At 42.3% G+C, this 25,047-nt stretch overlaps 1 protein-coding gene across 1 annotated transcript in view; it reads right to left on the bottom strand.

Moving 5' to 3' along the window:
* CSMD1 (CUB and Sushi multiple domains 1) overlaps positions 1–25,047 on the bottom strand; it is a 398,630-nt gene that overhangs the window by 298,118 nt on the left and 75,465 nt on the right. The window contains exons 13-15 of the mRNA XM_032593032.1: positions 20,932–21,123; positions 20,339–20,465; positions 3,692–3,894 (exon numbers count right to left, since the gene is read on the bottom strand). Coding sequence (XP_032448923.1) covers positions 3,692–3,894; positions 20,339–20,465; positions 20,932–21,123 — 522 coding nt within the window. The remainder of the gene's footprint in view (positions 1–3,691; positions 3,895–20,338; positions 20,466–20,931; positions 21,124–25,047) is intronic.

A 25,047-nucleotide genomic window follows, 5' to 3' on the forward strand; every position in this document is an offset into this window, starting at 1 on the left:
CAAGTTCTCAGAGACACAGAGTCTTGTGTCCCAGTATCTCACTCCCACTGGTGTCCCAGAAATGGCAGACTTTACTCGAAGTTCATCGAGCATCTTGGCTGCGGAGAGGGGCAGGGCCGCTGTGTTCCAGCTCTGTCCACGGACAGAGCCTCTGTGAGACGAATCTGTGTGGTCACCAAGGGCAAGAACAGCACCCAAAGAGAGCAGAGAGGACCTGGTCTCCTCCTACTCACCACACAGAACACATCCTGACTCCCCACACACCACAACATGGGGAGGGGGCTTTGTACAACAGACTGATATTGGACTTCTCATCTACATTCATGCATAGGAGCTTGAAGTGGATACAATTTCACTTAGAAAACTGAGAAATGGCCTTTGTTTGAATAACAGAGAGTGGAACACACGCTTGACCATTTCACAGGCTTCCCAATGTCGCTCATACAACTGCAAACTTATTTACAATTAAATAAGGATCCAACACAAAACCTAGAGCACACTTCCAATAGGATTATTTGAGAGGGCTTCCTTAAAAGGTTAGCCCCGGGTAGAGGTGTGGTTGCTGACAACTGGTTATAAGTATCTGGAAAGAACATGGACAGACACAGCTTCTTGAGAAAAGCAGTAAGTTTCGATGGAGGGACAGAGCCAGCCCCAGGGAAATCGACAGGGGAGGGAACAGGGTACATCAAACCCCCGGCCACACACTACATCCTTTATTTCTCATGTCCTGCCAGAGCTCCCCAGTGGATGAATGCAAATAGGAGAGAAGGCCTAGTGCACACATGTTCACCTCTAGGGTCAGCGAGCAGCTTGGGAAAAGGCAGAGAATAATCTAAAAAGGCAAAGAGAAAATGTACAACACAGAATGCAGGGTTAAATGCAAGTGTCCTTAGAAATTGGTACAATATCTTCAATTCACAAATAAAGCAATACAAAAGGAGACAGAAGGTCAGTCACAAATCTTTAGAGATCAACAGAGAAGCCCAAGTTTCCTTAGAGTCCGGGAAAAATTATAAATTATAATTATAATCTAATTTATAATAATCTAAATTATAACAAGCAACATTTTATATATTTTTTGGCCTTTTTATAGAGTTTTTAAGACAACCTTGCAGAAACCCAATTAATAATAGAACCTCAGAATCAATAGTATATTTTTGCCCTTAATGTGGAATTTCTCAAAGTGTACCAGACGGAGGGACTTAGTAGCTGGGAACGGAGGGGGGAAAGTTCATGCACAAGGGTCTTGTAAAAGCATACGATTTGCCAATAGTCACACATTCTTATGTATAAAATCGACACCTTCACATGGTTCAAACTAGAGCACCTGGAACACTGAATTTACAAAAAAATAAGCAAGTTTCATTTCTGTAGGAACTTCAATGGATGTGTTCATGTTGTCCACTTCCTAAACATCAACATATAAGGAGAATCAAAATGTCTGTTATTCTCATATAAAACAAAAGGCCTTGAAAAAAAAAAAAAACAAAACCCAAAGTAGGAAGTTGCCTTTTCCTGAAAAGAAGGAATCCTGAAGGAACACAGAAAATAAGCGGTTTCCAGGTTCTGCAAGAATTTTAAAAAAGGAAGGGTTTTAAAAGGCCAAGAACAAAGCCAAACATATTCTTACCGTGCGGTCCAGTGATCAAGCTCCTTGGTATTTACCTGAACGAATTAAAACCGTATGTTCACACAAAGACCTGCACAAGAATGTTTACGGCAGCTTTACCCATGATTGCCAAAACCTGTATGTAACCCGGATGCCCTTCAGTAGTGACAGGTTAAGAAACGCTGGTCTATCTGGACAGTGAAGTATTTTTCATCGCTGAAACGAAACGAGTTATCCATCACTAAGAAGAGGTGCAAAGACACGGGGAAGCCTTAAGTGCATATCACCAAGTGTAAGAAACCCATCGGAAAAAGCATCCTGTAGCGTGGGAATCGCTGAGTGACTCCAACTCTATGACATTCTGGGGAAAGCAAACCCATGGAGACAGTAAAGGGATCTGTGGTTGCCAGTGGCTGAGGGTAGAGGGGAGGGGTGGGCAGTCGGAACAGAGATGTGTAGGGCCATGAATGACTGTATGACGCTATCATGGTGGATACATGTCATTGCACATTTGTGCACATCCGTAGCACGTACTGTGGACTCTGGGTGATGATGATGTCACCATGGGTTCATCAACTGTGGCAAATGCACCATCTAGTGGGGATGTTGCCAACGGGGGAGGCTGGGCATTTGGGGGGAGGGTATACGGGAAACCTCTATTCCTCTCAATGTTGCCGTGAACCTAAAATTGCTCTAAAAAATCATCTGTTAAGACAAATTAGAAAAGTATACAACAGGTAAGAGGGAAAAACAAACACAACCTCATAGTGTTGCCAACATTTTTGTTTTGCCAGAGAAGGACAGTAGATTCCACATCTACTGTCTACTCACCGCCATTTCTGAAGATAAAGAGCAAAATTCTTAAGATGAAGGACATTTTCCCCCAAGCTAGGTTCGCTGGAACAAACTTACCTCTGATGTTTTTACCAAAGACCAGTGAAAAATTTAGCACATGTTTGCAAATTATTGCAAATTACCACGCTCAAAGCGCAGTAAAAGCAGAGATAAAAAATTGTGCAGATGATAATCTCATTTTTATTAGCAACCTTTTAAAGCATTAAATTGAGCTCAGTCCGCTTGCTTAGGTAAATCCTAAATATGCTCACCAGTGACCTGCCAAGGGATAAGGCAGGTTGGAAGGTGTTACGTGCAAACCCCACTTGGCTTACGCCAACGGCTGACCACGCGCGCCGCCAAATCGTATGATCTCTACGTGGTGCAACTTGAAGGGCACTCAAAAGCGGAATTTCCGGGGCACCCGGGTGGCTCAGTCGGTTGAGCGTCCGACTTCGGCTCAGGTCATGATCTCATGGAGCTGACAGTTCAGAGCCTGGAGCCTGTTTCGGATTCTGTGTCTCCCTCTCTCTGCCGCTCACCTGCTCACGCTCTGTCTCTGTCTCTCTCAAAGATAAATAAACATTAAAAAAATTTTGAAAAAAAGTGGAACTTCCACAAAATATCTTCACTCCTTCCTTCTTGAGAAACTGCTCATTGAAAATGGGCTGGAGAGTTAAAAAAAAAAAAAAAGCCAAGGTGGAGCCTGTCTTTCAGGAGGTAAGAGCTCAAATGTGCGAACACTGTGTCCCATGAGCGATCGCCCAGAGATCACCGTCTCAAGTGAAGTACTCAAGACTCTGGTCCAAAGAAGGAGAAGAATCAGGGCACGTGTGTTTGGGGTGGCTGACCACGGACACGCAGAGCACAGCAGGTGAGCATCTCTACTGCATGGGGACTTCATGGCACAATCAGGGAGCCTGGAGTTGGTACAGGTTTTGCGGGTGCACCAGAGATAAACTCTGCATTCAGGTAGAGACCCACACACGTCTTGGGCCCAAATTTCCCTAGTTAACTCGAGCCTTTAAAGTTGTGTGTGTATCTTTTCACGTAACCGCGGACACGCGATGCCCAACCCTTCCGGCCCACGCGAGCGTTCCCTAAAACGGACTCTTCTCTTGAGACGCATTTTCAAAATTTCCCATTACGCTCCACGGAAATTACCTCCGTGAGGGGCGAGGCCTAAGGACACAAACGGCAGCACAAATGACCGCGAGGACGAGGGAGAGGGCGGCCGTCACCTACTTGAGAACTGAACGGAGAAGCCAGACTTGCTGATGAAGAAGTCGCTGTCGAACTGCAGGGTGAGCGAGCTGAAGGTACTGTGGATGTCCTCGGGGAGCATGGAGCCGCTCCACTCCTTCAGCAGGACGTCACTGTCCACGGGGCCGTCCCAGACCTTCAGGATGTCATGGGCCGTCTCGGTGTCGAACACGATGAAGTGCAGGCTGCGAAGAGAGCACAGCTGGCACACTTACTCGGCAGAGGGCCTCCCGCCCCACGAGAACGCCTGAGCACCACCGGGAACGCACGCGAGCTCATCTCGGCCGCCCGCACCCTGGCGACACGGTGTCACCTGGCAACGAGGCAGAGGGGACCGAGCCTCCCGGACGTGGGCCCACTGGGGCACCGAGGATCCCTTCTGCCCCTGACGGACACACACCGCCAGGCTCTATGCAGAGCCGCGTGTGAAGGACGAAACAATGGAACGGTTCCTTCTGAGACTGGCAGTTCTTTTCATAATTCAAAGCTTTCTCGGGCTCACAAATCAAAGGCGACTTCGACACCGCTTGGCTTTAAGCTAAGCAAAGTCTGATCTTTCCGTGGCTTCCGTGCGGTTCCTGAAACACCCCACTAGGTGGTAGCATCCGTGCCCAGAGAGACACCTGCAAAGGCCCTCTTTGAAGCACGGGGATGCCGTCCTTGGACCCGAACCATCTCATCTTACGCTGTTGGTTTCTGTAAGTTTCATTTTCAGAAAAATGCATAATTTGAAATACCAACACAAAGGCAGAAATGTGTGATACCAACTCCCGTCTCGAGAACATTTTCATCTACTTCTATCAGATTTACAGACATCTCCCAGAGCAACGTAAAACAACTCTCCTCTAGAAAGCTCACTCTTCCGGGCAGGACTGTCGTCGGGACAAGCAAACAGCCGCGTGGAAGGGCTTAGCTAACGGACCAACACAAGCCACTAGTTCCTGACGGGGTTGGTCTCCAGTTTCTCCTTCACCGCGTGTTGCACAAAATTGTCAGGGAGATAAAAATCCTAAGATGTCGACATAAAATAATTTTAACATGGAGAAAAGTACAGGCTGTAGCAGACCCTGTACCACCTCCACCGGGGCTATCGTGCTGGGCTCCTCGGCTGCAGATCGTCTGCAAAAATAAAATCTTACAGACACGGCCACACAACCCTCTCTTCCACGCACTCATCGGTCCTTCTGCTCACTGCACACTTCTAAAATGTGGATGGACTGTTCCCTAGTACATTTCCCCTTTCACATTTCCATCATTTCCACGTCCGCGTGCATACGTCTCCCCAGACAATCTCTAGTCCTGTTTTCTACATTGAACGCTTATGGCGTAAGAGAGGTCATTTTGGGGTGTATGTCCTGGTACCATTTTCAAGTTGCTTTTTACATTCAGTGTTACTTACACGAAAGTCCTTCACACCGAAAAATGTACAGTTTTGTTCCTACACTGTAAAAGCATGGGTAAATGCTTATTTTTCTAGTCCTCTACTAAACGATAGTTTGTTTTTACATTTTATTTTTGAGGTTTTCTGTGTGTGTGTGTCTGTGTGTTTACTTATTTTTGTGGAAGTATAGTCAACACACAGCATATTAGTTGTGTTCAACACAGCGATTTGACAAGTTTATGCATTATGCCTTGCTCACCACAAGAGTATAGCCACATTCCCACATCTTATTTTTAAGTTTATTTATTTATTTATTTATTTATTTATTTATTTATTTATTTTGTGTGTGTGAGAGAGAGAGAGAGAGAGAGAGAGAGGGAGGGAGGGAGGGAGAGAAAGAGGAGGGGAGGGGCAGAGAAAGAGGGAGAGAGATGATCCCAAGCAGGCTCTGGACCGACAGCGCAGAGCCCGATGCAGGGCTTGAACTCAAGAACCAAGAGGTCATGACCTGAGCTGAAATCAAGAGTCAGATGCTCAACTGATTGAGCGCCCCAGGCGCCCTGCCACATTCCCACCTCTTAATTATGGCAATGGTGCTCCAGCAAGCACCCCTGTGAACTCACCCAGGATCTTTCTAGGCTCAAACAGAATCTCCAAGCTGTTCTGCCCAGTGACCTGAGCACTGGGCCTCACAGTAGTGATCGCAGGCCTTCGTTCTGTCACGTGCTTACCAACACCCGATGTTATCAGACTCCGGTAGTCGTACAGATAGAACATCTGGTGCTTGAGGGATGCTATCCCGGGCAAATTGCATCCCCCTGATGACTCACGAGGTAGAACGTGTTTTGTGTCTCTAACGCTTCCCTCCCTCCATACAGTTCAGCGGCTCAACAAGTGTCTACTGATCACCAGCTGTGTCCTGGCATTCTTCCTGGAATCTTGGACGCATCAGATGAGGAAACTTAGAAGAGCCGCTCTCACGGAGCTGGTGAGGTGATGGGAGGGGCCAGACCGGAGCCCCCACCCTTGACCCTTCATGCGAGTGAAGAAGACTGCAGGCCAGCGGCTGGTAAATGGAACCGGAGGAGGAAGAGAGCCAAGCAGAGTAAAGAGCACTGGAGCAGGAGGGAAGGGCTGAAGTACTAACAGGGGACCTAGGTGAGCCGCGTCACGGGGCCGGGCTTCAGCAGCGACTCGGAGGAGGCAGAGAGGTCTGTCATACCCCATGGGAGGGACTCGTGAAGCCGAGCAAACTGCAGGGAGGGTGTGCCCTCAGCCCTGGGGACATCCGGGCACTCCGTGTAACCAGAGTAGAGAGAGGGACTGAGAAGTGAAAGTTCAGGTGAGACAAACAGCGGGCAGGGGTGGCGTGGGGAGAGGGGGTCGGAACATTTAGTGCCTTGCAGCCTGTCCGCTGGGTGACACACCAATGGGACATTTTCAGTGAAGTAACTATCTCGCCTAAGATTTAAAGCCTTTATTCTGCTTGCTGTGTGGACAGCAGAGTGTGGAGGAAAATGTCGAATCAAGAGTAGTGGAGGCAAATGCATGCTGTCAGGGGAGCTGCAGTGGAGACACTAAGAGGCTGTCAGGCTCTAGGGACATTGTGAAGACAGAACCAGGACGGGATGAGGCACACGGGGGCGAGAGGAAGCAAGGTCATCCCAAGTTTCCTGGAAACTACAAAGGCTGGGTGGGGGGGGGGTGCCATCCACAGAGTTGACAAAGAATAGGTGGGCGAGGTTTGTGGGGTGGGGAAGACCGGAGGACGGAGGGGCTTGGGGCGTGTAGGGTTCAAGGTGCCTAATGGGCACTGAGCGGTGACGGTAAGGAGACGGTTGTTCATATGAAGCGGGAGTTCTGAAGAAAAGTCCGCATGGAAATAACAAATGTGTGGGTCTTCTGCAAATAAGTGGTTGTTATACCAAAGGACTAGATGTTATTGTCAAGGGTCACAGGTGAATAAAGAGAACCATGGGCTATGAATTACTTGAAAACATGTTTTCCCACTTTTGTAACGTGCTATCTCTTTTGTTACTGCTTATGTATTAGATATTATATTATATTATATTATATTATATTATACTTTTGTTGAAAAATTTTGTCACAACCCTTCATTTTAAGAAAAATCTGCTGCTGCTTACTATGGTAGGAGGATTTCTGTTTATCCTGTTATGTTGTTGATCATGAAATATATTATTTTTTCTATGCCTATTTACAAGACCATAGAGTTATTTTTTCTTTTTTTAAAAATATTTCTGGGGCGCCTGGGTGGCACAGTCAGTTAAGCGTCCGACTTCAGCCAGGTCACAGTCTCGCGGTCCGTGAGTTCGAGCCCCGCGTCAGGCTCTGGGCTGATGGCTCGGAGCCTGGAGCCTGTTTCCGGTTCTGTGTCTCCCTCTCTCTCTGCCCCTCCCCCGTTCATGCTCTGTCTTTCTCTGTCCCCAAAAAAATAAATAAACGTTGAAAAAAAAATTAAAAAAAAATATTTCTAATGTTTATTTTTTTTTAATTTTTTTTTTTAACATTTATTTTTCAGACAGACAGAGAGAGAGAGCATGAACACGGGAGGGTCAGAGGAAGAGGGTCATAGAATCTGAAACAGGCTCCAGGCTCTGAGCCGTCAGCACAGAGCCCGACGCGGGGCTCGAACTCACGGACCGCGAGATCGTGACCCGAGCTGAAGTCGGACGCTAAACCGACTGAGCCACCCAGGCTCCCCTAATGTTTATTTATTTTTGAGACAGAGAGAGACACAGCATGAGCCAGGGAGGGGCAGAGAGAGAGGGAGACACAGAATCCGAAGCAGGCTGCAGGCTCCGAGCCTTCAGCACAGAGCCCGACACGGGGCTCGAACCCATGAACTGTGAGATCACGACCTGAGCCCAAGTCAGATGCTCAACCAACTGATCCATCCAGGTGCCCCTATTTTTTTTAATTTTTAAAATGGAAGGTGTGTTTTCTTAGTGAAGGGGAGCAGAATCTGCCAACCCCAAATATGTCCTGTTGGAATACTGGTTATTTTGAATTAAAGTTACTTAAGAAACAGCGGTGCAAGAGGGACTGTGTGACCTGCCTTGTCCTCCTGAAAGTATGAGATTAATCTCCGCTGTGAAAAGTACCCTCTGAACCAGAAAGACATCCTTGCCACCAGAGAGACAGGTCGAGAGCGGAGAAGGCTGTGCGAGCAAACCTTGTGACTTCCTCTCTAATCTACCACTCCAAACCCAAACATCTTTGTCTCGTCAATTCTTCACAAATTTATTGTCTCCTTGTCTAAAAGCTATAAAAGCATGCCTGCTCTGGTCAGTGCTCTGAGGCTTATATTTCTCGTGGGGTTTCTGTACATGTGAATTAAATTTGTTTGTGTGGTTTTTTTTCTTCTTCTGTTAGTTTATCTCACATCAGGTTAATTATCAGACCAGCCCAAGAGGTTACAAAAGAAAAAGGGAGGAGTTTTCCTCTGCTATGTGACTTTTTTGCCATACATTTCTATTTCTAGCCCATTTTGGTCTGGATATGGGGTAAAAATATGTTATTCTGTGTACATGCATTGACAGTTTGTTCCTAGTATGTGACCATGCTTATGTTTCATACTTACTTGAACAAAATTTTCAGGTTCTACTTGAAGGTTGAAGATCTTTTTAAAATAAGTCTAATAAGTCCATGGTCAAATCGATAAGCTTCCTAACTTGTTATCTATTGAACCTATGAATCATAAAGATGTATAAGAAGACATTTCCAATGTCTCCCTACAATTCAGTCGTGTCTATATTAAATTATGTTCTTAAGCTGAACAAAAATTCCTGACTGTCATATATTCCTGGTGAATATATACCCCTAAACAAAGTATAGTACTATTTTGTGGGTCAGTAATTGCATAACAGGTACCTGTGGTAAGGAATGATAGATAGTTTGATGATAGGATTCCAGGTTGATGGTTATTTTCCTTTAGTTTTTCAAAGATCTCCTTCTTTTAGTCTGTGTTAAGATGCCTTTTATCAAGCTAATAACATATGTGTTTCTTTCTTTGGCTGTTTGCTAGATCTCCCTGCCTTTAGTATACTTCAGTCTTACTATAACGTGTCTAGGTGTTCAGTGATTTTCACTAAAGCTACTCAGGACACACTAGGCTTAATAAATGCAAAATTCATATTGTCGATCAGTTCCAGCAGTTAAGATGATGTAAAGAATCACTACTTATTGTAACTATCACTGTAGGTTTACTTTTATACAGGGTGCTTGTCATACTTTTTGATAAAAATACAAATTAATGAAGGAAAGATGAAAAGTGAAGAAACTAATTTAAGAAATTACTATGTGTAAGTCTATGGCAATACGCTTTAAACTATGCATGAAATTGTTTTCTAGAAAATGTAGATGATCAAAATTGGCTCTGGGAGCTCAATATAGACAAACATATAGACATACAAACATATAGACAAAATTGAAAACAGGATAAATGGTCTAACAACAAAGGAATTAAAAGTTCAGTAAATAGTGATATATATAGCCAGAAGTCCATAGAGTACAGCTAAGTGAAAAAAAAAAAAAAGTAGAAAACGCTATTATTTTTATTTACCTTGCATAAGTAATTTTATTTACAAATTCAAATAATTTTCCTATAGATTCTGGGGGAATTTCATAACTTCAGATGGTAAAATTTAGTATTTGTTATTTTTTTTCATTATGGAGACTTTTTTCTATGGTTAAAATGTATTTACTGAAGAAAAGAACAATTAAGAGTTTAGTCCCTGAGACAGGGAACAGAACACTGAAGCAAACTATCACTACTTCTAGTTAACATTATTCTAGAGATTGTAGCCCCTGAAATAAGACAAGCAAAAGGCATAAGATTTGGAAAAAATGAAGATAAACTCTTACTAATGTAGACAGCATGATTGTGTGCCTAGAGAAAATTTGAAAACCTACAAACTCTTAGAATAAGAAGTTTACATAGGATAAATATAAAAATATAATTCATTTCCATATAGTAGCCACAAATACAAAATGACATAAGAAGACTATTATCATTCATTAAAAAAGCATCCTGTAGGTAGGAACAATTCCAACAAAAGATGTGAAAAACCTCCACACAGAAAACTGAAAAGCATTGTCAAAACAAGTAATATAAGATCTAAATAAATATCCCAAACACTGTGTTAGGGATCAGAAAATTCAGCACTGTAAATGATATCAGGTTTCCCCGAATTCTATTGATATGATGTGATTCCAGTCAAAATCCTAGAAACTTCTTTTGTGGAAAGTAACAAGTATTTCTATAATGAATATGGAAATGCAAAGAGTCAAGAACAGTGAGAGCAATCTATATTACCAAGAGCAAAGCTGGAGGACTATAGCACCAGATATTAAGACTTATTATAAAACAATTAAATAATTAAGATGGGAAAGTATGACACTGGTTAGACAAATAGAGCCAGGGATGAAATAAAGTTTGGAAACAGACCCACATGTCTATGATGGCCTGGTGTATGATAAAGATCGCATTATATACTTCAATGAAGAAAGACTGACTTCAACAAATGGCCAATTGAATTTCACTAATGACAACAGCAAAAACAACAAAATACCTGAATATTCCTCACACTGTACACAAAAATCAATTCCAGATGAAATGGAGATACAAATGTGCAGGTAAAATAAGTCTCCTGCAAGAAAACTCAACATAATATTTATATAACTTTGGGAAGGCGGGACTTCCTAATCTGGACCCCTAAATATTAATAACTCTAAAAAAAACAATTTGATATAACACAATTTAAATAATGGTAAGAAAAGCACTAACCATAAAAGAAAAATGAGTCAAAATAAATTTGACTCATTGATATTAAATCCATATTTATCAAAAGACATTCTTATGAGATTAAAAGACTGAAGAATATTAGAGCAATTGTTAAACATATAATTAACAACATATTGCATTTAATATATATATAAACTATATACACATCGAAAAGTAAAAGATAGGCATTCTGGTACACAAAAAAAAAAATGGGCAAAAGACTTCAACTGGCAATTTATAAAAAGAGGATATTCAAAAGGCCAATAAACATAAAAATTTGATGTTTATAAAAATAAACATATAAAAAAGCATGTTGTCCTTGATGAATCATCAGGAAAATGCAAATTTAAACTACTATGCACTCACTGGCATGGCTAAAATGAAAAAGTCAGGGCGCTTGGGTGGCTCAGTTGGTTAAGTGTCCAACTCTTGATTTTGGCTCAGGTCATGATCTCACAGTTCATGAGATCAAGCCCCACATCTAGCTTTGTGCTGACAGCACAGAGCCTGCTTGGGATTCTCTCTCTCTGTCCCTACCCTGCTCATGTGCTCTCTCACTCTTTCTCTCTCTTTCAAACTAAATAAATAAATAAATTAAAAAAAAAAAATGAGGGGCGCCTAGGTGGCTCAGTTGGTTAATCGTCTGACTCTTGGTTTCGGCCTTGGTCATGATCTCACGGTTTGTGAGTTGGAGCCCCACGTTGGGGTCTGCACTGACAGCACAGAGCCTTCTTGGGATTCTCTCTGTCCCTTTTTCTATGCCCCTCCCCCCACTCACACTGTCTCTGTCTATGTCAAAATGAATGAATGAATGAGAAAGAAAGAAAGAGAGAGAGAGAGAGAGAAAAGAACAAAAGAAAGAAAGAAAGAAAGAAAGAAAGAAAGAAAGAAAGAAAAGGAAAAAGAGAAAGAAAGAAAACGACAGTCAATGCCAAGTGTATTTGGAAGGTGGAAACCTGGAAATCTTAACTAAGTGGTGATGGGAGTAAAGACGGGGATATGATCACTTAGGGAGATCATTTGGCAGAATCCACCAAGGCTGAGCGCAGGACTCACCACTACTCAGAAATTCTAGCGCTTAGCTATGCATCCAAGAGAAAAACCTATGTGTATTCACCAAATAATACATGAAGGCATATTCAACATGGTACCTCACACCAGATAAAAACAATCCACACATCCATCAATACCCAGAACGAATAAATAAATTATGGTATATCCATGCAATGGAATATTCTAGCTCTATCAGTGGGAGGGAAAGGTTGCAGAAATGAAGGTGTAACGCCAATCGCACTGTATAATTCCACTTTATATATTGTTCCAATTAGGCAAAGCTCATCTGAAAGCAGGATAGTGATTATCCCTGCGAATGAGTGACTCAGATGGAGCTCAAAGGGCACATGTTGTATCTTGATGGTCCCGTATTTCTGGTTTCTTATCTGGCTGCTGATTACATGGGGGGTTATTTCATCAACAAGCCACATACTGACTGACAGTTGGTGCAGGTTCAGGCGTACATGTTAATGTTCGTGAGAAGCTTCCACACACACGCAAACAACCATGCAGCTCGGTGCTGTGAGTTTTGCCAATTTGAAAACTGTCTCATGACGGACAAAAAACACGATAAAACAAAATGTAAACACAAAAACTTCACAGCCATTTAAAATAAAAGAAATACGAAATGTCAGTACGCCAGACACTATACAACTACATAAGGAACATTTAAAAATGAAAGAAAATAGAGTATCATCCTAAAGCTCCCATTCCTTTCAGACACAGGCCCGTGAGGAAACAAAAACCATACACACTACAAGGCCACATCACAAGCTCCAACAGGTACGCATAAAGCTTCAGGTCGATACAGAGGGGCATGTGTCCAATTCTGCCTCAAGATGTCTAGGAGGGGTCTTGTAAGACAGAAAAAAAGAAGGGAATTCAAGTACAAGCAAAGGGACAAAATTAGTAAACAAATACAAAAAGATGTCAAAAACGTCAAAAAATAAAAGCAACAAATAAACATAAGAAACAAAATGTTGTAGAGACAGTTTCTCTTCCCACCAGACTGACAAAGATTAAAAGACTTTATTTGGTTTCAGTGAAATTGTGGAGACCCTCCCTTTTCATACACTGGTGGAGGCCGTAACTATTCTTTTTAAAAGCAATTTCATAACGGCCCTAAAACCGTAAATGTGCACACACAGCATGGCTGATCACAGTGACAAACCAAAAACAACCCACGTGTCCCGACAGGGTATGGTTTAAGTAAACGATGGTACAATCAGGCAACGGACTGTTATGCGGCGACTAGACGGGATGAGGTGGAATTGTGAGAAAGGACCTAAAACGCTGACTATGTTTATAAACGGAGAAGAAAATGCTCAGAATAAAATTATGGCGTGATACTATTTGTGTAAAAGTAATTCAATAAATAGATAAATGAATAAATAAAAGTGTATAGATTTGTGTTTGCATAGTGAAATTCTAGAAATACATAACAATTTTTCAGTAGTCATCTTTCACATCGAGGATGACAGCCAACTACTTTTCAGCCTTTTAATTTTTCTGCAACACTTTTCCAGTGTTTCAAAAATAAGTGAAAATAGATACTTTGAATTGCATGCCAGTGAGCTTGAATTTATTCTGCACATAATAAGCAGACCAAAAATCATTTTCTGAAGTGGGAAAGTGAAATGATCATTTTTGCTTTCTAGAAATATTTGTATTAAGACCTAGAAAAATGTGGGGGTGCCTGAGTGGCTCAGCTGGTTGAGTGCCTCATTCCCGACTTTGGCTCGGGTCACAATCTCATGGTTGTGAAATGGAGCTGAGCCCCACATGGGGCTCTGGGCTGGGAGTGGAGCCTACTTAAGATTCACTCTCTCCCCCTCTCTCTGCTCCTCCCCAGCTCAAAAGCCTTCCCTCAAGAAACAAAAACAACACAAAACAAAAAGGCATGTAAAAATGTTTCCACAATTTGACCCAACAAAGATTTTCCTAGAAACGTATTCTAAGGTATTAATTATAAATATAAGCAAAAGTTTATTTGCAGTACTATTTTCCATATGATTATGTATAATACCAAAAATTAGAAATGACATAAATTACTAACAAGAGACAATATTTAACCACAGCCACTCACACTGCAGAATAGACACAGGTACACATAACATGCATGTAAGACACGTCAACATGCTCATAATCATGTCTGCTAGAGGTATAATGTGTGTCTTTTTTTTTTTTTTTACATTTTTCAAAATGTCTATATATCCCTTCATTTTTGGTCATATTAAACCAATGTTTTTAATAAAGAAAATAAAACACCTTCCCTAGCATGGGAACAATGGACTAGAGAAAGCCCTCCCAGGATGGTCAGTTAACAGGTCTCAGGAATGAAAAGGCTCTGAACAGGAGAGTGGTGGCCACGGTGGGTGCGTGAGTACTGCCTGGGAGCTTCAGTCACAGCATTAGTGAGATGTGAGGATCGTGTGAGTGTGGGCAGGAGGGAAGCTTAGGGTACGAAGAGTTTTGCCTTCCGTCGGTGGATACACGCTTATGACATTCACGCAGATAGACGCTCAGATGGATGGTAGCTGTAGGATCGAAATGCTGAATTCAAAGAAGAAAATGGGTTATTTTTAGATGGGATAATAAGAACGAAATTTTTGTTGAGGAGTTGACATTTCAACTGGGTCCTAACAGATGGCAAGAATCTGGAGACGAGGCAAGAAGGAGTAATTGGGGAGAACGGAGGTCAAGAGACAGAGCTGGTGTAGCACAGCTGGGATTAGGGACTAACACATCTATTCGTAGTTGGAGACAAATTTGTGAAGGCACAGTAAGCCAAATCAAAGGCGGTATTACAGCTCTTGTTAAGGAGCTTATGCTTGCTGATGAGCGATGGGAGTGTTGCAGAGACTGGGGAGGGGAGAACACGGATTTGAAAGGTCAGCTGGGACAAGATTAAAATGAGGAAGGTAATGAGCATGTTAAGTAAGGAACTGGAAGAGTAAGATAAGAAGAAAGGAAGATGAACAAACGGAGAGCTGACAAGGCTTTGGTGCATCTGCACTGAGGTTTTTCTAAGTGCTTATAATGAGGAAATTTAATGTAATTACCAAAGGAATGCTGTAAGACGTAGACCAACATCTTGGACTTCCTTTTTGGGGAAATGCTGGGAGACTGAGGAAGGAGAAATAAGGAAGAGCAGAAGATAATCCTGATAATTAAAATCCCCAACCACTCGGAGGAAGGTGGATGTTAACAGAACTAGGGGATGCAGAAGTAGAAACAGGACCGGGGAGGAATGATAAGAGCAGTGACAGAAGTTGATGTATTTGGAGTACATCTACGGGGGTCTCAGTGTCTACGAAACAGGGTAATGCCCATGTTTCCACTGCCAACTACTTCTCCTATATCTCCATCTAGCTTCGATTCCAATTTCACTTCCCATGTTACCACTTTTCATTTTTTTCTGTACTTTTGTCTTTGTTGGCCAATGCCCTTTTTCATGATGTCCATGCAGAACGTCAAGTGGGTTTATCGAGGAAACGAGGCAGCAACGCAACATGCCCTGTGCATGAACTTGGTAGCAGATGCACATGCTCAACTACTCGAGGACTTGGAAAGAAGACATGGTCACTCAGCGACGGCGGTGTGCCTCCATTATTTGTGTAGTGACATGGGGACTGAACAGTGAAAATGGAAGTCTGTTCTTTATGGAACTGTTCAGCCCGTCCACAAGTTTCTGTGGAGATTCCGGCCGCATGGTTGGAGGAGGGCTGTTAAATAAAGAAGTAAAAACCGAAACTGCGCTTGTGAGGATCCCGCAAAGTGAGGAGTGCCGCAGCTGTCCCGCCTCTCTCTAACTGGCTCCTCAGTGGCTGGGGAGGTACGCTAAACCCCGTGGCTGTCCCCGTGGCTCCAGGCTAAGGACTGGAAGCCAGCCAAGACACGGCAGACTTGTCAGTACTAATGGTCTCTTTCCTCATTTTGATGGCTGAAGTTCTCGTGGCTGGCGAATTCCTCACACTGTCTACAACAGATACGTATAATCTGTGGTCTAAATAGGAAAGGAGAAACCTCAGATGTGTTGATTCCTGGCCCCATGCTCAGCTGTTAGGTCCTCAAAAGGCTTCCAACTCAGGTTCCCGGCACATTGGCTAAGGCTCAACATTGAGACCGGACAGACTTGTCTCATGAGTGGAGGTCACTGGCCCACTACTTTCCTCTTGACTCTATTTCTTATGGGGATTTTGAAGTCTGGTCAAAAATAAATTAAAATATCCCTACAATTCCAGGCCAGACCTCACTGTACTCTATCACACAGGATAGCCAAGAAACAAGTCCGGGGCACATCAGGTTGAGGTGAAGTCCAGCAACCCATATTTCACTTTCTGTAAAAGTCTGGATAGGGACAGTTTTGACAATCGTGGTAAATTTTTGATATGCCTCTGATGTTTCTAATCCTGCCCGAGCTTCTCCAAAAGAATTCCCCTTAACCATACCTCCCAATGTAATTTCCTGCGAACGACTAGGCACAGAAATACCTTCAAAGTGAGTTTTCCAGACAATTACACTTGCAGAAAAGCAATTAATACCAACGAACAATATACACGTCTTTATGTAAAATGTGGCCTTCGATGCGCTTGCTGAAGATGTTTATAGTGCTGTTATCTTTATTATATAAATTACAGCTGTGCTCAGCAATATACACAGAGTCTCTTGGAGAAATGTTTACATGAAACACTAAATGTGGCTACATGTACTACAATGTCTTGTGATTAGACTTTTAATTAAATTCAGCTCAGGTAACTGCTTTATAGAATATACGTTAAAATTACAAACCTCTTCCAGACCCGGGTGCACTACAACAATAACCACTCAGGGGTCATCTATTGCCTTGAGCAAAAAGCTATGCAATAGGCAATCAGAAATTGTTCAGGGCTTCAGTGAAATCAAAATGGGTCCAACAATAATTGGCCCTGAAGTGTGTTGAAACCATTTTTTAAATAATTTCTGGGATCTTGTTGTTTATTCATTCTTTGAGAGTAAAAACATTTACATTAAATAAATCAGAGTCTGAATGTATAATAATGAATTCCATTTATATGAAGAATTTTTTAAATACTTAAATTAATCCCTGAACTCATGTTTATATGACTGATGTATTCTTCATTATCAAATAAACAGTTCAGTTAATACTGGCTAAGTTACCAGTGGAATAACTAAAGCTTAGACACTAGCCAACAAATATCAAAGCTAAAACTGGACCCTATCTTTCTGAGTATTAGTACCATTTAAAGCCTAAAATTGTACATCATGTACTTTTAATTATGTTTGTTTTCCAAAGTGCCACACCAAAATCAATATATATTTTCTTAACGAAGATGAATCACCAGAAACATCTTGAGACGAAGCTGAACATTGACTGAGCAAATTAATTATAAATACTGATGCTTCCTTCTTGATTTCCTTATTAGGAAGGACTTTATGGCTTAAATCAAAAAGCTCTGTTTACAAATTTGCTAAAGTAAACTCTCCTAGTTGAAAGCCATGGAAGAGAAGGACAACATCCCCAGAACAACAAATTAGTGTATTCAATGTCTTTTTTTCCTAGAATCCTAATGGTTAAACATCAGAGCCCAGTCCATGATATAAAAGTTCTACAGTTGTTATTACTTCAACTCATTCTTTATTACTTCCTTTTCTCTTTTCTTATTAAAATGTTAATGAAGTATTAGATTCACCTGCCAAGAATGAATTCATCCCCTGGTTTGCATTTAGGAGAACAATGCTTATTTTAATTCTTAGGAAACAAATCACAAAGGAACTTGTAAGAGATACAGAAATTTGAAATCTCCCTAAAAGAAAATATATCCTGTTTATGTCAAGTTATTTTGGGAATAATAAAATATCCTTAGAATTTTTCAAAATAAAAACTAGTATAATGGCTTTTATAATACTCAGGTCAAGCATTCAGGAGTTAAAGGTTAAGAAATAATATTTAGTTTTATTTAGTTCAGTGGAAAAGTGCATTGATTTCCATAAAGATTACAGATTCTTACATTGTTACTCTAATATATCTTATTTTCGTCGCAGTGGGTCAATAATTATCTAATTAACCATTTATCTTAATCAAGGTCACAAGTTAATTTTTACATCATTTATTATAAACTGACATCTTGCATTATATATGTGATTGACATGCCTTCTCTTGCTCCTCTTAAGTAATGAGAATTATTTTTTGTTAGGCTTTGAAAGTGGTAATAGTTTGTGCCATGTTAGTTTAAGATGGCAAGATATTCGGGGCGCCTGGGTGGCTCAGTCGGTTAAGCGTCCGACTCTTGGTTTCGGCCCAGGTCATGATCTCACGGTTCCTGAGATCGAGCCCCACATCTGGCTCTGCACTGACAGCAGCTAGCCTGCTTGGGATTCTCTCTCATGTCCTTTCTCTGTCCTTCCTTCTCTTTCTGCCCCTCCACCACTCTCACTCTCTCTCTCTCTCTCTCAAAATAAATAAACTTCAAAAATTATTTTTTAAAAAGACGGCAAGATGTTCGTGTCACAGTGTGAAAGAGAGCTTTGGGTTTCAGAGGATGGATGTCCGATGAAGGGAACGGAGCATCACAGGATACAATATGCATCTCCCCTCGGCTTTCATTCCCGTTTACTGTCACTAAGTTATAAAATTGCAGCATGATGGGTCTATGTCTGTTTTACATACAGTACTAAGTCTGCTAGGGTGCCTTTTATGAATAAGGACAAAAAAAATCAGTGCTTTATGAATGCTTCTGCCCATTCACTTGCCCCATAAAGAAGTTTCTGTGTTTGATCTCCCACTTGATTCAACTTCATCTATTTGAAGAAGGAGCTGAATTGGCCACTCAGTCTCTCATGGTCTTCCTGGTGCACAAGGCAGTGAATGGACTGGACATCTGTGGATTAGGACTGTTAAGGGTGGGGCAGAATTGTTCATCTTTTTTTTTGTTAATTTTTGTTAACTTTATTTATTTTGAGAGAGACAGAGACAGTGAGAGTCGGGGAGGGGCAGAGAAAGGAGACAGAGAATTCCAAGCAGGCTCTGCACTGTCAGCACAGAGGAGCCCGAAACGGGGCTTGAACCCACGAAACCGTGAAATCGTGACTCGAGTTGAAACCAAGAGTCGAATGTTTAACTCACGGAGCAACCCAGGCGCCCCAGGGTGGGGCAGAATTTTTAGACAGTAAATTGTGTACAGAGATTTCAGAAGAACTACAATGAAAGGGGAAAAAAAATAAAGGAACACACAGTAAAATGATTCTACAAAGCACTGCAAAGGACTGTGTTCTCTTCTTGTTCATGAGAACTATGATCAAGAAACAACTTATTTTGAAATTACTTTTTGATTTACGTGCTGTGGTTTTTGACATGGCCTTCTGACCAGAACATGGAAAACTTGCTTTGCAAAGATTACTTTTTGTTGGTTTACTTATCCGTATAAAAAGATTACCATAATAACCAAGACCCATCAATTAAAATAGAGTATTTTCTTTTAAAATGTTTGCACAATTTTCTGTGATTTTTTTTTAAGTAGGCTCCATGTGTAGTGCAGAGCCGAACATGGGACTCCACTCACAAAGCTGAGATCAAGACCTGAGCCAAGATCAAGAGTTGAGCTTGACCGTCTGAGACACCCAGGTACCCCAATTTTCAGTGATTTGTAAATATTTTCATTTCTATGTGTAACTTTAGATTGAAATGCTTTCCTGGTTTACCTCAAACTTAACTTCGGTATATGGCAAATGACCACATATTCTCCCCAACCCTGTATGCAAGCCCCTTTTCAATATGACTTTGCTTTTCTTTCCATTAAGGGCTGGAGTGTATTTCTTCAAACTTTATCTTGCTCATGAGCTTTGCTTTGACAAATGGCATGTTAGCAAATGTAACGCAAGGCGAAGTTTGAAAAGTGTGCCCTCTCTTGTTGCTGGGAAAGTTCCATCGTGATTAGTTTACTGAAGAAACAGCAGTCTGGTATCGAGAGGCCCCAGCCTTCCGACACGTCCAGCTGAGATGTGCACAGCTGAGCGACATTATCCTGGACCACCCTGCCAAACGTGTCCAGCCCAGGACTGCCCAGGCAACCCACAAGGTCAAGGGCAGATAAATCACTGTCTTATGCAACTAAACTTTGGTGGCCAGTTTGTTATGCGGCAAAAGCTAACTGATACCTTTACTTCCTTTTTCTCTTTTTTATAGATGGCTTAACACAAGTTCTTAAAGGAACACCAAAGTAAGCGTGTGAGCCAACCAAAACTGTATGCGCACCATTACGCGTTTTTCTTTGACTCACAAACTTAAATCTAGTCATGGATAATAACAGATGTACTATTATCTCCACTACAAATATAGAAGACACGACCGTATTCTAAAACTGCATCGCGGAAACCAAAGTACAACAGGTACCTGATGGTCTTTCCTGGGTCGGCCTCGATGGTCCAGGTACAATGCAGGTTGTTGTCATAGGGAGCAGGGTAGCCGGGAGACAGGATGCGCCCTGACGTGGCAGCATGGATATGACCACCACACTCCGCTGCGAGAGACAGGGAAACAGGAGGGGATTCACTCCAGGCCCACGGATTTCCATACAGCTCTTTTAATAACAAACCCCCAAACCATCACGTCCACATTATACACACAACCAAACAAAATCACATTCGTCCGTCTCCATCATTTGTTTCCTTTACTTATTCCCAAGCATCATCCTGATGGAAAGACATTATCTGCTACGTAATTAAAGTCGAGAGTCTAAAACAACGAAACACTTGAGTTATAACTCCAATAGTAATTCTGTGCAGACAGCCTCAGTAAAACAGTACCAGGAAATCGTCCTTTCCTGCAGAAAACAAGAAACAACAAAAAGACATGCATATCTTGGAAATACATAAAAACCTACACTGCAGAGAGAGCAGAAGAACCCTGCCCTCTTCCGAAGCACCGTGGGGCTCCTGCTCTCAGGTATGCTTTTGTGTAGTGAGGAGGCCAACTTCCCAACTCACCTACACAGGAAGGCAGGGGCTTGTCCCACACTCTCCGGTCGCCACTCAGGCAGGTCAGACTGTTGCTGCCATGCATGGCATAGCCTGGGTTACAGCTGTACAGAACTACAGTGTCAGTAAAGTGGCCTTCATCTCGGATCCTATAGCCATAGTTAGGGATTCCTGGATCCTCACATTTTACTAGGTCAAAACCTGTGAGAAAGGAGGGGAAAGATTGAGTAGAAGTAACGGTAGACTGTAGGTTAGCATTAAATAAAGACGAGATGGTGTAGGTTATCAAATGCCTCCCGGAGCTTGGAAAGAAAAAGAAGACTGTGAGTTTAAAAAGGGAAAAACACAGGTGGGTCTCGAGTGGACTTATTTGGTAACCATGTGTCGTCTCGTGATGCTTGACAATTTTATTTGTTCTTATCTATTTACATAATTATACGGAGAGTCTCTTCTCCTAAGAGTTCCAAATTCTCGTCTGCTAATCTAGGTTGCCTGCCAGCATGCTGAATTCTCCAGTAAGCCTTAGAGCCTTGTCTCATGGAGCTGTAAGCTTTTCCTACTTCCACATTCCTTCTGTCAAGCTCAAACTCTCCAGAAGGAGGGACCAGCCATGCCTGTGTGGCACAGAGCCTGAAAGGCACTCTTCAGGGTCCTTACTGCCAGCGCTGACTGTAACCTACAGTCGTGACCCGCCCACCTTCACACCATCTTTCTCTATAACTGCAAGAGCTTAAGCGTCATGGGAAACTGAAAAGTTGTTCCTACTCACAGAAGGCAGGCTTGTGAATTTCCACCTGCCACACTGCTGTGGCATACAGTTAGGGGGGCTTCTGGGCAGCTAACTCCATGTGCAACGGAAATCCCAGAAATGAATCACTATAATGACTTCGCCAAACTTAGCTCTTAAACTCAAAGAAATAGATGACAGAAATGAAGATTTAGCTTCTGCAGTACTGAGAGCTGTATACTGCTTTTATGTGAGGCAATATATTACGGCCATCTGTGGAGACAGTCTTCACTAACATTTCTCCCCTTGTATCCCGATGCAAATTTTGACCATTTTAAAAAGGAGAGCTGGGAACTTGATGTACCACATGGTCTGTTAACATTAACTTCCACCTAACTTTGACTTCTTCCTTTCAGAAAAAAAGAAAGAAAATAAAAAAAGAAAGAAAAGGGGGGGAGGGAAAGAGAGAGAGAGAGAGGGAAGGAGGGAAGGAGGGAAGGAGGGAAGGAAGGAAGGAAGGAAGGAAGGAAGGAAGGAAGGATGGATTTGTGATTTTTGATAGGTCGGCCTGCCAGACTTGCATTTGAGATGGTTTCCATGGAGGACAATATATCCATAAATTCGCAACATAATGCCACCCTGATGATCTCTATATAATCAGGATTTGAGTTCTGCAGTTTTGTACAGGGGAGAGAAAATGACATGTGGTCATTTACACTCAAGTTGCTAACTCTCTTCCTAAAAGTGTCCACCATAAAGTATTAGTCGTTACTAACTATGCCTTTACAATAACTCTGATCTATTTAAGAAATGCAAATACTGAAAAACCTTGGATTGTGACTAACTCATTCTGCGAGTCTTCTGCAAGATGAGCAAACATTTCTAACAAATTTTAACGTGATACACGAGCGATGTCTTCCGATACGAGTAGTACGTGCCATCGAACGTCACGTGATCACAGCTGAGCCAATGGTTCTTGAGATTCGCTTTGATCTACAAGTGCCTTGGATGACAAGTGTGTTTCTGGAATGAATTATGCTGGCAAACCAAGGTTTTATTGTAATTTTAACTCCAGTTGCCCAGAAGGAAAGAACATAAGAGAACATCAATTCCAGTGCAAAACAAAGGGGTATTTTAATTGCCACAAAGGGGAGGCAGGCGTTTAGGGAAAGGGTCTCAGGGCTCACACAGATATTTGACTACTCTAATCTGACCACAGACAGCCAACACACCGGGGAGAAAGCAAGCCAGTATCCTGCTGAAGTTGCGTCTGACAGACAACCATGGGACAGAAGCGTCGCAAAAGACTCTACACATTAATTAGCCTGTGCTTCTCCTTCTACAAAAGGGAAAACGGACCCGGAGTCTTCGTTGTTGTTGCTTTATGTGGTTCTTGGGTTGGAAGCAAGGGGATCTGAGCAGTGCTTTAAAGCAAGGCAGCAGGGTGTGAGGAACTGAGGACAGAACCAGCAAGGAGGTGCGGCCACGCCTAAGGAGGGCCCCGCTCCTTGTAACAGGTAACGTCTCAGATGTTCCACTACTTTGAAGTCAAATTAGGTATTTAAGTATCAAATGCCAGTGGAAGACAAAATTGAAAATATTCAGTAGACAAACAAAAGCCAGGTATCAACAAGAGCCAGGGATCTTCACTAGCATCCACAGCCTTGTGCCAGGACGCCGGGTAAGCCAAGGAATCCATACGAGGAGTTGACAGCCTTCATGCTCAAGGACATGCAGGGCTTATCAACGAAGAGCAAAGTCCGTGCAGGACAGCAGGCCCTGGGAGACAGTTACGACCTCCTGTCCCGTGGAAATTCACACCTGGCGGGACACGAGCCTCCGACCTTTCAAGGAGCACCAGAAATCGGGATTCCTTTTCAGTTTATAACGATTGTTGAGTGAATAAATATTCTGAAAGTGGAGATGTTTAAAATCCAGAATCAGATTGTTAAAGCCAGATGTCAGTAACACAAAGGACCAGATGGTTTATTGGCTTTTGGTGAAGGCTTTAATGGCACTCGGAATGGGAGAAAAAGTTGGCAGATCCATCTAATGTTTCTTAGATTTTTTTTAAGTTTATTTATTTTGAGAGAGACAGAGACAGCACAAGCGGGGGAGGGACAGAGAGGGAAGGAGAGACAGAGAATCCCAAGCAGGTTCCATGCTGTCAGCGCAGAGTTCAATGTGGGGCTCGAACTCAGGAAACTGTGAGATCATGACCTGAGCCAGAATCAAGAGTCGGACGCATAACTGACTGAGCCCCCCCAGACCCCCACCTAATGCTTCTAAAATAAGCTTTGAAACACAAGCACCTGCTGTGGAATACTAAGGCCTGGACGAGGAAACGGTCAAGCTTGCCTAGGACCTCCCATGATGAGGACCAGTTGCTTCTGGGTGACACAGAACTGTTTTGTTATAAAAGATTCCCTTGGCAGAGGTGTGTGCCCGTGCTGATAAAGTAATGACATTGAACTTCCTGTGTGACTTGTGCACTTTCTCATGAGCTTCTAGCCTGCAGCTTTACAGACAAACCTCTACAACTAACCACTTGCGTTAAAACCTTTCTGGAGGAAGGTAAAAAAGAACATTAGAGGGCAAATAATAAAACAAGTAAAGATGTGCTAATAAAAAAGTCTGCCAAGCTTTCTTTGGGTTCATTTTTTTTTGTTTTGTTTTGTTTTTGAGAAACGTTTGACAGCTTTTTATATCATTTAATCTTGAATTAAAAAGAAAAAAAAACAACACAACACATCCTATCACACAGTTGAGTCAAGTTGTCTCTGAAAGGGTAGTTGCTATCTCCAGTACCTGTGGTACTTGCTTTCTTACGGTGCCTTCTAGTAGCTTTTCAAAAGTTTGCTTATGTCTTCAACGGCATCATGAAATTCCTTATGTATAAAAAGTCCTGCACTCGATTACTAAGCACCCAAAGCCTCTAGGCCCATCCAACGTCATGATAGGAAATACATTCCTCTTCCCTGTCAGATAGTTGAAAAGTATTTGGACATTCCAGAATTCAGTTTTCCAATTTTCAGTCCACCAAAGAGAGCTTTGTTCACACAAAATGCCCCACATGATTTAATAGTTCATTTCCAGTTACAGGTGGAACCATAGACTTTATTCCTGGAGGAAGCATTGAAAGTAGTATTGACCAATGTCTTGAAACGGCTGGAGAAATCCTCAGAAACCCCACATTTCCCTCGCTGTTGGGACTGTTGGACTCAGTCTGTCCACAAGCACCGGAAACACATCCCCGCTCTGCTCTCTGTCCACAAACTGCTGAATTCATTTCGACTGAGTTTGGCTTGCTTTGTGGTTAAGGAGTTGTAACATCATTGTACCTCTGAAAACATTTCAACACGGCTTTTAAACACCGGTGAACTCATAAGTTGCACTGA

This window comes from Lynx canadensis, chromosome B1 (assembly GCF_007474595.2).
Source record: "Lynx canadensis isolate LIC74 chromosome B1, mLynCan4.pri.v2, whole genome shotgun sequence".
NCBI lineage: Eukaryota > Metazoa > Chordata > Mammalia > Carnivora > Felidae > Lynx > Lynx canadensis.